Source organism: Pteropus alecto, unplaced genomic scaffold (genome assembly GCF_000325575.1).
Source record: "Pteropus alecto unplaced genomic scaffold, ASM32557v1 scaffold87, whole genome shotgun sequence".
Taxonomy (NCBI): domain Eukaryota; kingdom Metazoa; phylum Chordata; class Mammalia; order Chiroptera; family Pteropodidae; genus Pteropus; species Pteropus alecto.
In genome coordinates this window covers 11,790,661-11,804,251 of record NW_006443225.1, presented here as the reverse complement: position 1 = coordinate 11,804,251, position 13,591 = coordinate 11,790,661, and the positions used below count along the sequence as shown (strand labels likewise).

Genomic DNA, 13,591 nt, shown 5'->3' with positions numbered 1-13,591 from the left:
GGAATTATCAAATGGTAATGGTTTCGTTTTATAATTCCACATTCATTTGCTGAAATACTTCTGTAAAGAGAAACTTCCTGTCATCAAATATCTGGTTATGCTGAAGTATGATTTGTATAGGAAAGGCAGATTAAACTTTGGATTCTTTACTTTTACCAGTTTTCAAAGATAATAACTTTGGCCCCCTAACATCCTCTAAAAATTAACCTTTTTGGATGAACACACATTTTAAAATATGAGATATAATTCACTGCATTGCAGTTATTATTTTTATTCATGTTCAAATTTTCTCAACTCTTTCCAGTGGGGGACTACTTACGTCGGGTGCCTGACCTGAGGTCTTTCACAGTGTCCTTGCCTTCTGGCATGACAAGACATTTTAGGCTCATGTTGTACACTGTCTGCTCCAGTCCAGAAGCAGCCACTGTCCTATGCGACTCCGATTCCTTTCAGCGGGAAATAGGCGTTGAGAGGAGAATCTGGACCCTAGGTGCGCTCACTGTTACTGGGTTTGTAACTGGACAAATCTAAGAAGTATGTATGTTTCAAATATTTTATCTGGGCGTAATTTGGACTTAAAGTTGAAAAACAAAAACAATTAAACTCCTAATACCCCTTTACCCAGATTGCTCAAATGTTAATGTGATAGATAATGTCAGTATTGCTGGTTGACATTTTGCTTTATCATTTTTTTCTCTCTCTCATGTACATGTAATTTCCCTAGAACTATTTGAAGGTAAGTTGCAGATACAATATGCATTTACCCCTAAACACTTCAACGTATATTTCCTATAAAGATGGACATTTTTCTTATATGGCCACAGTATAATTCTCAAAACCAATGATTAACATTGATAGAATATTAATATATCAACCTTGTTTAAATTTCCCCAATTTTTTGAATTATGTTGCTTATGACAAAAGAAAATCCTGAATTACATATGGAATTCAATTTTTTAAATCTCATTTAATGTGGAACAGTTTTCAGGTCTTTCTTTGATATTTATGACCTTCGTGTTTTGTTTTGCTTTTTAATAAAGGTCAGTTATTAAGGTGGTCCCTCAATTGGTGTTTTTCCACTGTTTTCCTCATGATTATATTCAAGTCATAGAGTTTTGGCAAAAACAACACAGAAGTGATGTATTCTTTTCATATCAAAAGGCACATGATGTTGAGCTATCCTATCACTAGTGATATCAACCTGACCATCGGGGTAGGGAGTGTCTTCCAGGTTGTTACCTTTCTCTTATTCATTATCAAGTATCTGGGGAGTAAACAATGCAGATAACCTGTAATTCACCAAAATTTCACCCACTAATTTTTTTACAGCCTTTGCTGACCCTTGGCTGCCTCAATTACTGTGATTTTCTAATCTTACCATCCCCTCTAAATTTATGTGTTGGTGCTGTGCTGTGAGAAAGAGGTCCTCCTTCACCTCAGGCCCTTACGTGTGTGCAGGTGCACGTGTCGTGTGTATGCACCTGTGTGGACTTGTGCACTATGATTTCATTCAGTGGACCCTCACACAATACTATCATTTATTTTTAGGCTTTAATGTTCCGTAGGAGCTCCTACAAGCAAGCTCCTGTGCCTTTTCGACATGTTCCATCATTCTTCAACTGCGACTTTACTTTCTGGCACTAAAAGATATTCCAGCCTCAACTTGTACTTCCTCAGATGCAGCCCCAGGTTTGGCTATTTCTCCAAAAAATCCTGGTTCCTTTTAATAGAGAATGATATTTGGAAAATAATATCTGGGCTCTCGCTGTGCTCATTGCCAGTAGTGAGTATATTTTATTTATTTTTTTTAAAAAAATATGATTTCTTAATGATATTTTCAATTCAAAAGGGATTATATAAGTTTACTCCAATTTACTGATCTTACATGTATTTCCTTAAACCTATGCCAAAAATTCTGGTTCCTAAGGATATGAACATAATTACTTTGCTAAATCACACAAAGTACACACAACAGTCTCATTAAAATATCAACACTATCATTAACAACACAATTACCAAAAAATTTAAGAACGTACTGCTGTTCCTCGTCCTTCGTGTACATCCCACCAGAGAACAATGAAATTACTGGGCATAGAGTTCATCTCAGTGTGTGTATGCTGGCAGCCTGAAATACAGTGCCCACTTGTTTCATTTTAGTTTTGATTTTCCGAAGTTATTATTTTAAGATTTGATATTTTTAAAAAATTACATAAAATATTTAAATGATTCCAAAATCAAATATCTGAAGTTCTAAGAAGCCAGACTTCTAATCGTATCCTCTACTTTCTATACCTTTCCTGACTCTATTCTATATATCTTCCGTTCTCTCTTAAAGATAATTATGAATAAGAAATTATGTGTGCATGCGTTACAGAGTGACAGGTTTTGCCATTATTATTTTGGCTTTAATATAAGCGAATTTGTATCTATATTTTCATTGCACTTACTTAGATGAATGGTAGGATACTATGGATACATTTTTCCCCTTGCCTTTTTCATTTACAATATATCCTGGGGATCACACTGCAGTCTCTGTTGTGTGGATGAACTATAATTTATCCAGTATTCTCCTTTTAATGACATTTAGTTGTTTCTACTCTTTTGCTATTCAAATAGCACAACAATGTAGAACAACGTGCATAGAGCTTTTCCTATTTTTGCCAATCTGTCCTTGGAACAGACTCATAGAAGTCAGATCATTCGATCAAAGAATAACTGCACATATAATTTTTTAGATATTGAAACTTTTCCCTCCACAGAGTCTGCACCATTTCGCATTCCCACCAGCAATGTGTGAAAGTGCCTATTTCCCCACAGATTCACCAGCAGAGTATTTTAACAAACTTGGGGATTTTTGTAAATCTGATAGGTGAGCAGTGGTGTTGATTTGCATTTCTCTTACTTTGAACAAGGCTGAGCATCTGTTCATGCAGTTAGGCAGTTCTTTTTTTCCTCTGTGAACAATCTGCTCATGTGGCTCATTTTTAGTGGCATGTAGGTCTTTTATTCTCTATTTTTAGAAGTGCTCTATAATTAGGGTTATTGAGCTTTGTGATGTAAACTGCAAATATTTTCCAGTGATTGTCATTTTCCACATTTCACCTTGAGAGAGGTCTTTAAAACAAAACATGGACAACCATCACACTTACTGGCTATCTCCTGTAAGGCTGTTACCTGTTATAAATCAAACATGTGACCAACATAGCATATTAAGCAGTTTTATGGATTTTCCTCTACTGCCAAAAATAACATATAATGCACATGCAGGTCACATGTCGGCGGGCAAGACAGTCTGCAACACAGAAGCAAGACAAAGGACCCTTACTATTCAAGTATGTCCTACTGGATATAAGAAATCCATCCTCCAACTAGTGATACAGGCAAAAAAGAATCTAGATGGTTTGCCTGGGAAGAAATGAATAGAAATGGAAAGTGAATAGCAAAACAAAGCTATCCACTGAAAAAACACCTTACTTCGAAGGAGCTGAGATTTTAGCTCTTCATGGGTACACTTAGTGAGGCAGCTGTCAAGCAGCTGGACAGTCCACGACATGTCATGTCTGCATCGAACTTCCATGTTACACTTAGCCAGCCCGAAATAATATGAAATACACTCCTCCTGAGCTTCTTGGTTTTTTAGTGAGGCAAAATAAAATGGTGGTTAAGAAAATGGGTTCTGGAATTATATTTATACTCCTATCTGAGTTGTGCAGTATATTAACTATACCTATAAATTTGCACAACTTACCAGACTGTGGGCGTCGACTGTCCCGTGTGTAAAATGGAGATAATAAGAGCTGGGAATGCTAGTGAGCAAAGGTATTTAGAGCAGCTGGCGTGGTCCCTGTCACTGTGTGCTTAAAAAACACATCTATCGTTACCTGCCTACTGTGCCTTTTACATGGTCTCGTATGTATTTAACCTTCGCATTGAAACACTGAGTGTGAATATGACCTGTCTCTTTCTAGATCACCATCATATTAGAACAAATTGGAGCTTAATATAACAGCCCACAGAACATACCTCGACGTGGTTTAAATGGTAAAAGGCCGCAAAAGGTAGAATGACTGAATTAGAGAAACAAAATGATTTTAGTTCCAGTTAGTTATTTGCCTGACATTTACCAAAGGCTTAATATAGGCTTAGTAGGCTGTAAACAAGAGCTTCTAATTAAAAACAGCAATTATTAATTGAGTGATGAGCCTGCACGAGGCACCATAATGGGAACTGTACTGGCATCATCCACAGGGGAGGCTGAGAGTACAGACTCAGGTGTACAGACTGGATTTGCGTTCCACGTCTTTCCTTTACCATGGGACAAGGAGAACTTATGAAACTAAGAGGTCCTATTTTTTATCTATTAGACTAGTGAATAACAGTACCTCGATAACAAACATGATGTTTTGGACTCAATGCCTGGGCTTGTGTTCCACTTCTATTTTATAAAACCTCTGGTAAGTTTATTAACCTGTGTCACTTGTCAAGTGGGAACAACAGTCCCTGCTTCACAGGAGATCAGTGAACATTAAATGACATAATGCAGGTAAATAGTTTAGAACATTGCCTGGCATGTAGTAAGTTCCCCACATGTTAGCTATTTTTTCAAAAGGATAAAATGGCATAATCTATAAGAAAAGCTTAACCCAAGATCTAGAATACAGCATGCATTAAATAGTTCATTATTATTATATCTACTATTACCATCATCATTATTATATCTATTTAAAGATTCAAGGACTAGAAACTCAAACTCACTATCATTCAATAAGTAATGAGACCTAGTTAAAGAGAACAGTCTGATGAGTTGTCTAAAAGATGTGTAGACTGTCCGAACTCTAAATCTAAATACTGTAAAATATATCCTTTACATAAGCCAGACATCGAGGAGCCCTGTGCTGTACCTCACTATTGAGATTTCCTGTGGAATGATTCCCACGAGACTTTGCTTTTGCATTATGCCATCTGCCTAGGTCAGCAGACATTATGCAAAGAACTCCTACGAAACCAATGATCTTATCACTGTAAGAATACTTTTTAATTGTGATAAAAACCATTCAACTTAAAATTTACCATCTCTAACATTTCTAAGTAAACGGTTCAGTAATGTTAAGGTCGCATTGCTATGAAGCTAATCTGCGTGCAAAACCAGTCCTGAGCAGACCTTTCATCTTGCAGAACCGAAACCCTCACCCATTAACTCCAGTTCCTCCCTCCCCCAGACCCTGGCAACCATCACTGTACCTTCTGTTTATATGAATTTGACTACTTTAGTCACCTCATATAAGTGGAATCAGTCAGTATATATCTTTCTGTGATCGACATTTCATTTAGCATAAGATCCTCGAGGTTCATCCATGTTGTAGCCTGTAACAGGATTTCCTTCCTCTGTAAGGCTGAATAATATTCCATTGTATGTATATATCACATTTTGTTTATTTATTCATCTGTAAAGGGACACTGGGTTGCTTCAGCCTTTTGGCTACTATAAATAATATTGCAATGAACACAGGTGTGCAAATATCTCTTGGAGATCCTTCTTATAATTCCTTTGGATAGATACCCAGAAATAGGATTTCTGGGTCATCTGGTAATTTTTTATTTCTAATGTTTTTCAAAACTGCCATCCTGCTTTCCACAGTGACTGTACCATTTCACATTCCCACCAATAACGTGAAAGGCAATTTCTCTACATCCTCACCATGCTTACTTATTATTTTCTTTTTTTTTTGTTTGCTTTTTTTTTTTTGACAGTAGCCATCCTAATGGGTAAGAGATGGTATCTCACTGTAGTTTCGATTTACATTTCACTAATGGTTAGTGATGTTGAGCATCTTGTCCAAAGTGTGCCTACATTTCTCTAATGATTAGTGATGTTGAGCATCTTGTCCAAATCATGCTGGCCATTTGCATATCATCTTTGGAGAAATGTCTATTCAAGTACTTCACTCATTTTTTTTTATTATGGTGATATTGGTTAACAAAATCTAGTACATTGCATTTTGTGTTCACCACCCATAGCTACATTTCTTTCTACTTCACTCATTTTCAATAAGCTTATTTGTTTTGCTGTTGGTTGTGGGTGTTCTTTGCATTCTTTACATATTCTGGATACTAACCTCTTATTAAATGCATGATTTTCAAATACTTCTAAAATTCCAAAAGTTGCCTTTTTCACTCTATTGTGTCCTTTGGTTCACGGAAATATAAGAATATTTTAGAGAATATTATTAACACATTTTATAGTATTTACTTCATGAAGATGAATGGAAGACATTTTTCTTAGGATTCAGTAGCAGAAATAGTTACTTTTCCTGTAAACAACTGGTTTGCTATCATCCTAAGGGTGATAATGACACCAAATGACAAAAAACTCAATCGTGGCTCACCTGGAGCAATGACATCAAATCTCAAGACTGCATTTTGTGCAGCGGGCTCCTATTTTTCCTCTAATCTGTGCCCTTTGAAATGATTTACCCAAATATTTCTTTAAAATGCTTTCTATTTTGGATAGTTTAGCAATCTATCTAAAATTATTTTAGAGTGGGCAAGTTGTTGACGTTATTTTTAATAGATATGAAGCCACTGCATTTCACAGAGAAGGAAATTAAAGCTCAGCATCTATAAATAACTCTCCGAAGTCACATAATTAGTAAATGGTAGGAGTCGAGATTCAATCCAAGACCTCTCTGTGGATTTTTCCAGACTACTGGGCTAGTGCTTCAAGCAATGAACAAAAATTCCAGTAATATGAGACAAGAAGTATAATTTGTGACGTGGTCGCTGTGCTCTCTAAGAGCTCACGGGAGGTGAGATCACTTTCTGCGAGATCAGGGAAGACTGGAGCTTGAAGGACGGAAAACAGAGAGGGTTGGGTGGGGGTGACAAGGAGCAAAGACGTGAAAATAAATAAAAAATGCAACCTGTAAGTACTATCGTCCGGTTGCCTTACACGACCCCTTGTTGAGTGCAGTACAGACTCTGACAGAGGAAAAAGAGTAAACTGAAGCATAAGATATAGATTTGAGAGACAAAATGGAGACTGCTTCAGACTGAAGAAATGTGGACCTAACCTGGTAGGCAGCAAGGAGTCATGACACATTTTCAGCAGGGTTTGGCTTCAAGAAAGTTCGTCCAGTGGCATGTCTTAGTTAGGGCTCCTCGGAACGAGAGGCCGAGAAACCGACCCACTGGGAGTGAGGGGGGTTCTTGAGGGAAACCAATAAGAGAATAAAGCAAGCGAGAGAAGACAGGAAAGAAGCCGAGCAAAGATGAGGTTCAGCTGACGCCCACTCTCAGCCTCATGCCCGAGGGCGCTTTGGAATGTGCATGACAACTCGGAGCCTTATTTCAGTCCAGCGTTACCCAAGGGCGGACCCAGGCATCTCTGGGCGGATGCTTCTCCTTGGGTTGCATAAACCTCAGGAGATGGGTGAGCCCGGCCCAGAAGCACCCAGCACTCATGGCTGAAGGATGGGTCACGCTGCCCCAGTGAAGGGTAACTGGACAGGCACCAACGATGTCTATTATATGGTGTTTTAAAGGATGAACTGGAATCATAGGAGTCTGAAAAATTACATAGAGATATAAAAGGTAATACCGTCTGATAACGGCTATATAGATAAAATAATGGCTTCCCCAAAATGTCCACATCCTAATCCCCAAACCGGGAAATATGTTACATTTCATGGCAAAAAGAACTCTGCATAATGAAGGCTAAAGAGTTAAAATGGGGACGTTATCTGGATTAGCAGAGTGGCCCCAACCGAATCACCTGATTCCATGAAAGTGGAGAGCTTGCCCAGGCTGAAATGAGACAGAGACGAGACACTGCTGGTTTTGAAGATGTGGAAAAGGGGCCACGCACCACGGAATGAACAGCCTTTAGGAGCTGAAAGCATAAGACACCAGGTTCCCCAGAACTCCGGGAAGAGACGCAGCCCTCTGACACCTTGATTTCGCCCTGGAAGACGCATGCGGAACTTCTAAACTGCAAAACTGTAAGACAGTAATGTTGTCTTGTTTCGATTTGTTACAGAAGCAATAGAGAACCAATAGAGTGGCTAAAGAAAGGGAACGGAAAAGACAAATCAATAAAAAATTGACAGAATTCCCATAATTTTTTAAAAAAGACTTAAAAATATTAGCCTCTGTTTTATCTTTCCATTTTAAGTAGAACTAATAATTCTTAGGATCATTTTCAGAATTCATAAACTAGCTTTAACAGAAGAAATAATTTCAATAAAATTATAATCAAACTAGAACGACAGTGAAAGATCAGTACATCATAAAGGTTAAGAAAAATATATCTTTAGTGAACCTCCGAAAATTGTTAATGGAAGATTAAAAGGAAGAATCTGTACTTGTTTTTATTATTATATTAAACACACAGGTGTCAGGTCAACACATATTATAAACCATTCTGTTTGGGTTTTTTTTTAGAACCTGCCTGAGATTCTCTTTTTCTCAGAGGAAAATGCAAAACTGTGAGCTCGGTGGTCACCAGAGGGCGCCATGGGGCAGGCCGTCCCTCTCATTCAAGATTGGTTCTTGGAAGGCAAAGGCTTTCGGTGGCTGCAACTCTGGAAGTCTGTGTTGCTTTGGTGTGAGAGAGGGAAGAATTTTTTCTACTTATATAAATGTTTTTTCAATAAAAGCTTGTTTAGTATGACTACTAGTGTCTTCCTCAATAAAAATGAAAATAAATGTGCAACAAGTTTTAGCAATGTCTACGAAGTCTTCAAAAATATAAATATTAAGTAAGTAAATGAAAATCAACACTGTGTGCAACTTAGTTAAACGGAAAGTCTCCTGACTAGTTCGTGCTTGGCAGAGGAAGGAAGGGAGAGGAGAGGATGTATCCTGGAGATGATACTTGGGACCAAGTCTTGGGGCATCCACGGTTTTATCCAGTGAGAGTGACATCCATTTTCAGTTCAAAGAACAATTAGAATGTTCTTTAGCCAAGGTGCAGACACTGACGCAGCTGCAAGTCAGGACCCAGAGGAAAGGGAAGGCCGCGGGCCAGGCAGAGCCACACGAGCTAAACTGTGGCCCCGGCATCCAGGGCCTTGCAGAACAGACTGGAAGGAGCAAACGAACCTAGAAAGGGTCGTGATTACATCTTTGTACTTAAAATGAGCCTAGAGTATAACTGCAAGAGCAGGAATTATTACATCTCTGCAGACTGTGACGAAAGTCATCGTCTAAGGAGGAGACCAGTTTGGGCAAAGACAGTGACCGACAGAGGGGACTAGAAAAGGAGGACGAAGCCGGGAGACCACACCGGCCACTTACTAAACGTGCTGTTGTGAACAGTCGCGATCTAGTTTTGCATGGAGTTAACGCAGACAGAAATTCAAATGATTTAAAAATACTATGATGGTTTACTAAAGTGAATTCGTATTTACGAGTCCATTCATAACTTTTATTTCTTTAGTAAATGTATCTTTCATGTATCTTTATGGTACAAAATTCAAACAGTACCCTCCTATGTAGAATAGAAAAGTGTTAACAATCATTTTTATAAAAATAATATAGCTTAGACCTTGTTATTTGAAAACATCGTAATTATATGATCCCATTTGTTGTACACTATTTTCTATTATTTTCTATCTATGTATTTAGCTACCAAGCCAATTTCAATATGTTTTCTGTTTAGTAAGGTATTTGAATCAATGTTTACCAAATACTGACAACTCAAAAGAATCCAAAAGAGAATTCTTGATGTGATCCCAACCTGCCAAATTTGCTCTTTCCTCAGTTTCTCTAATTTTGGTAAATGGCACCACAGTTCACTTAGTTTCTCAGCCCTCCCCCCCAACCCTCAGAATCATCGCTGGCTGTTCTCTTCAACGACGCCCCACATCCAAGCCACAGCAAGTTCCATAGATTCTGCTGCTAAAACACAGTCCTATTCCTAATCTAATCATGCCACTTCTCACCACCCTCCCAACTATCGCCCCAATGCAGGGCATCATCATATTCTCTCGGCATCTTAAAATGAAACCAAAATTACTGAGTAAGGTTCATAAGAGAGTAGCTTTGGAAAAGCACAAATGAACTGTGTCTTCCGCATCATCATCCATCATCATCATCATCATCATCATCATCATCATCATCATCATCATCATCTGGATACAGGCAGAATCCAAATAGTTTACATGATACAACATTAGCTTTCATTTTTTGATATAGTGATTCAGTGATTACATTTTTGTCTAACCAAATTCAAAAACCCTTGACTCGAAAGGATAGATGATACATAGTTCATGTGATAACATTCATAAAAAATCTAAGCGTATAATTTTGAAAGTTCTAAAATGTTAGCAGCAAATAAATTATATTTACACGCTGTATGTTTCAGAAACTTTTTCATTTAGATAATGGATTAACGCCTAAATTCTGTATGTTCTTTTCATGAGATGTATAGTTCAACTTACCTGATCAAGTTCATCTGAAATTGCAATACCTGGGATTCAAAAGAGATTTATAAAAAAGTTTTAGAAGCAATCTTTAATAACATAAGGTTAAAAACAAAGACAAAAGTTCTACTGGTAAATCTAGTGTATTTTCTACTTTATTTTTTTCTTTTTATTAGTGCTTCAAAATATTGCGATACATCCTTTCTATTAACGAAAACAAACTAAGAACCGACATCGACCATGACAGCACGAACTGCTGAAACACGTGCCGTCCTGCAGACAGGCTGCCAGACGCACAGCTGAAGCACAAAGTTATTGTGAAGATGCTGTCTTTACGTTTCAACCCGTTAGATTTTGTTCCTGCTCATGGACTGATTTAGACTCCTAGAGTGATGAAATATGAAAGCGGACTGGTGGTCAGAGATCATTTATTTCAATTTCCTTATTTTACAGATGAGGACACAGGCTAGACAGCAGGAGAAATCTGCCCACAGTCCCTGAGACTGACAGCATCCGCAGGCCAACGGAAAAATGATTCCTCCTCACAGTTCTTCTAACCATCCACGTATTCCTCACTGTGTGTCAATCTAATTTCTGTCTCTACCATTCCGCGAAAATTGTTCTAGGTCAGCAATGTACAAAGTTTTAGTCCTTCATGTGTCTCTGTTCTAGGTCAGCAATGTACAAAGTTTTAGTCCTTAATGTGTCTGTGACGACAGATGCTGTTAAGCTCACTCTCTTTCTTGAGATGCTGTCCTCTCTTTTCTATGGCCCTGGTCTGTCTCCTTCAAATTTTCTTCCTTTGGGGTAAAGGGGCCTTTCCTGAAATGCCAAGGGTGCCTTGCTGAGCTGCTCTTTCTCTTCACTTGACAGGCTCCCCTTGGTAATCTAAGCCATACCATTGACATTTTTACTTCTCTATGTGGTGACGACTAACAAATCTTTATCGCCAGCACAGACTTTCCTCCTGACCTAGTTGCTGAATTCCTAGGGGCATTTCAATCTCGATATGTCAAGCTAACGCTATCATCCTCCCTTCAGCTCACTCCCCCCTTTTTTTTTGAAGAATGGTGTGCCTAGAGCTAACACAGGCCCTGGAGCAGGAGTGGCCAGCCCTCAGGCTTGGGGCAGAGGGCGAACGGGATCTGGCGTCGAACCCCCCATGTAGGATGGGCCAAGGGACAAGAAAAAGTCTGAAGTCTGAAGCCCAAGGGAAGAGAGAGAACGAAGGGGACTGAAGCTAGAGTTCAGCAGACTGTAACGTGCGAGAAAGATGAGCCAGGTTCGAAAAGAGAACCTGGAAACACTCGGAAAATGTGCCTGAGTAAGGATGCTCTCACCTGCTCAGGCGAAGAGTGTATGCGGAGGGAACTTTACAGGTTCCTGTATCATCTCTGCCTCCACTAACCTCATCAATCAATTATATGCAAAGCAGAAAGCAGCTGCCCCACCACACATCAGTAAGTGGCACCACGCTTCCCCTTGTAGATAAAACTAGAAACACAGGTGCATTCGAGACTCATTCTTCACAGCGACATTCTATAAAATTATTGTTTTGGGCAAAAGTTATTGGTAACTAAGAATTTTTATGTGTTACTTCACTACAAGAGAGTCTAGCCAGCACTCTGAGAATTTTGGATGACCTAAGCTTAACAATTACTCAAGGACTCGCTGTATGATGAAGGTAGTGCCTTAAATTCAAGGAGAGAAGGCTCCCAGGAGGAGCAGCGCGGCCACTGGCCGGCACCACGTGCGTGTGGCAGACTCCGGGACGTGACCGTATCGGAGCAGGGGAGTGTACCTGACTCCGGTTACAGACTCCAGAGCTGTCTGAGCGGTTACAAACATTTTTAAAGCCCTGACATAAGTTACACATTTATGAATGTTTGGTTTTAAAAAATATGTAAAATTATAAATGGTCGCTTAGAATAACTCAGATTTCAAGGTACTGTAGAAATTTTATAGAGTACCAAACAGTTTACGTCGCATTCTACAGTAGATTTAAAATACATTATTCTAGTTTATAAAAGCCAAATGTATATTTTAAATGCTTAATTTTACATTTGACAAAAATGTTCCTTTCTAATAATAATTCAAGATTAGAACTGAATATATTATTTTTAAATAAATATTTAAAAGACAACCTATTTTAAAAGAATGGATATATAAAACAAAATTATCTTTCTCATCCAAAGTCAAAAAACTTAGATATTAAATAATTAAATAACCCATGATTTTTTTTAACTTTTTGCGTCAATGCCCTTAGCCCTGCAAAAAAAGTTATCTCATTAAATTCTTAGAAAGCTATTAGTTGATCTTTAAATTTCATTTATATTTCAGTTTGTGATCTCACTATTCATAAAGACAGCAACAGTATTTCGCCTACCTAGACCAGCTGAGAGTTTGCAAGTAAGTCAAGAAGCCTTTGAATAGTCAAAATGTTTGTCAAAAATTTTAAATTTTTTAAACCCAAACAGAATTTGCACACCGCTCGCGAGCTAGCTCCCTGATCCCCTTTCCATTGCCCATTACTCTCAGCTTTAAACACTGGGAGTGGTTCTGTATAGCCTAGAAATGTTACCAGTGACAAATGGAGATGAAAAGTCACTATGAAGACATATTAAAGTACTAAGAAGTAAAGGGTCCCGGGATATAACTCAAACTAGATAAATAAGAAACTTGATTTTCGGAAGGAATTATGCCTCCAACTGTGCCAGGTGTTTGGTCTCACGTATTGGGTTCAGATACCTATCCTTATATCTTCTTAACATTTACATATTTTGATGATTTTACCTATTAAATTATCTAAATAAATCTCCGTTCTATTATATATAATTCTTTCTACTCCCTATTATCAACATTTAAGTTAACCAATGTATTTTTCACTTTCTGTGATTTCGCTTATAATCAGAGCTTAAACTAATTAAAAGCAGTTGAAAGGATTTTGAAGAATCGCTTCTTCCCAGAAGCACGAAGCCCTGATGAGAACCGTCTAATACTGAGGAGCCAGGAAATTCTCCCAGTGCACAGCTGTTCCCTGAGGAGAGAGCCACAGCTTTTCGTCATTTCACTAACTCTTGTAAGCCATCGTATTTTTATAAAATATTTTTAAAGTTTATAGAAACTCAGGAGCAGCGGTACATACAAAATATGCAAGAGAAAATGTAGTC

General features: G+C 38.2%; 1 protein-coding gene across 1 annotated transcript in view; it reads right to left on the bottom strand.

Annotated features, from left to right (window-relative positions):
* Nucleotides 1-13,591, bottom strand: part of CUNH8orf34 (chromosome unknown C8orf34 homolog) — a 273,032-nt gene that overhangs the window by 199,315 nt on the left and 60,126 nt on the right. Inside the window, 1 exon segment of the mRNA XM_006924083.1 lies at nt 10,440-10,468. Within this exon segment, the coding sequence (XP_006924145.1) occupies nt 10,440-10,468 (29 nt within the window).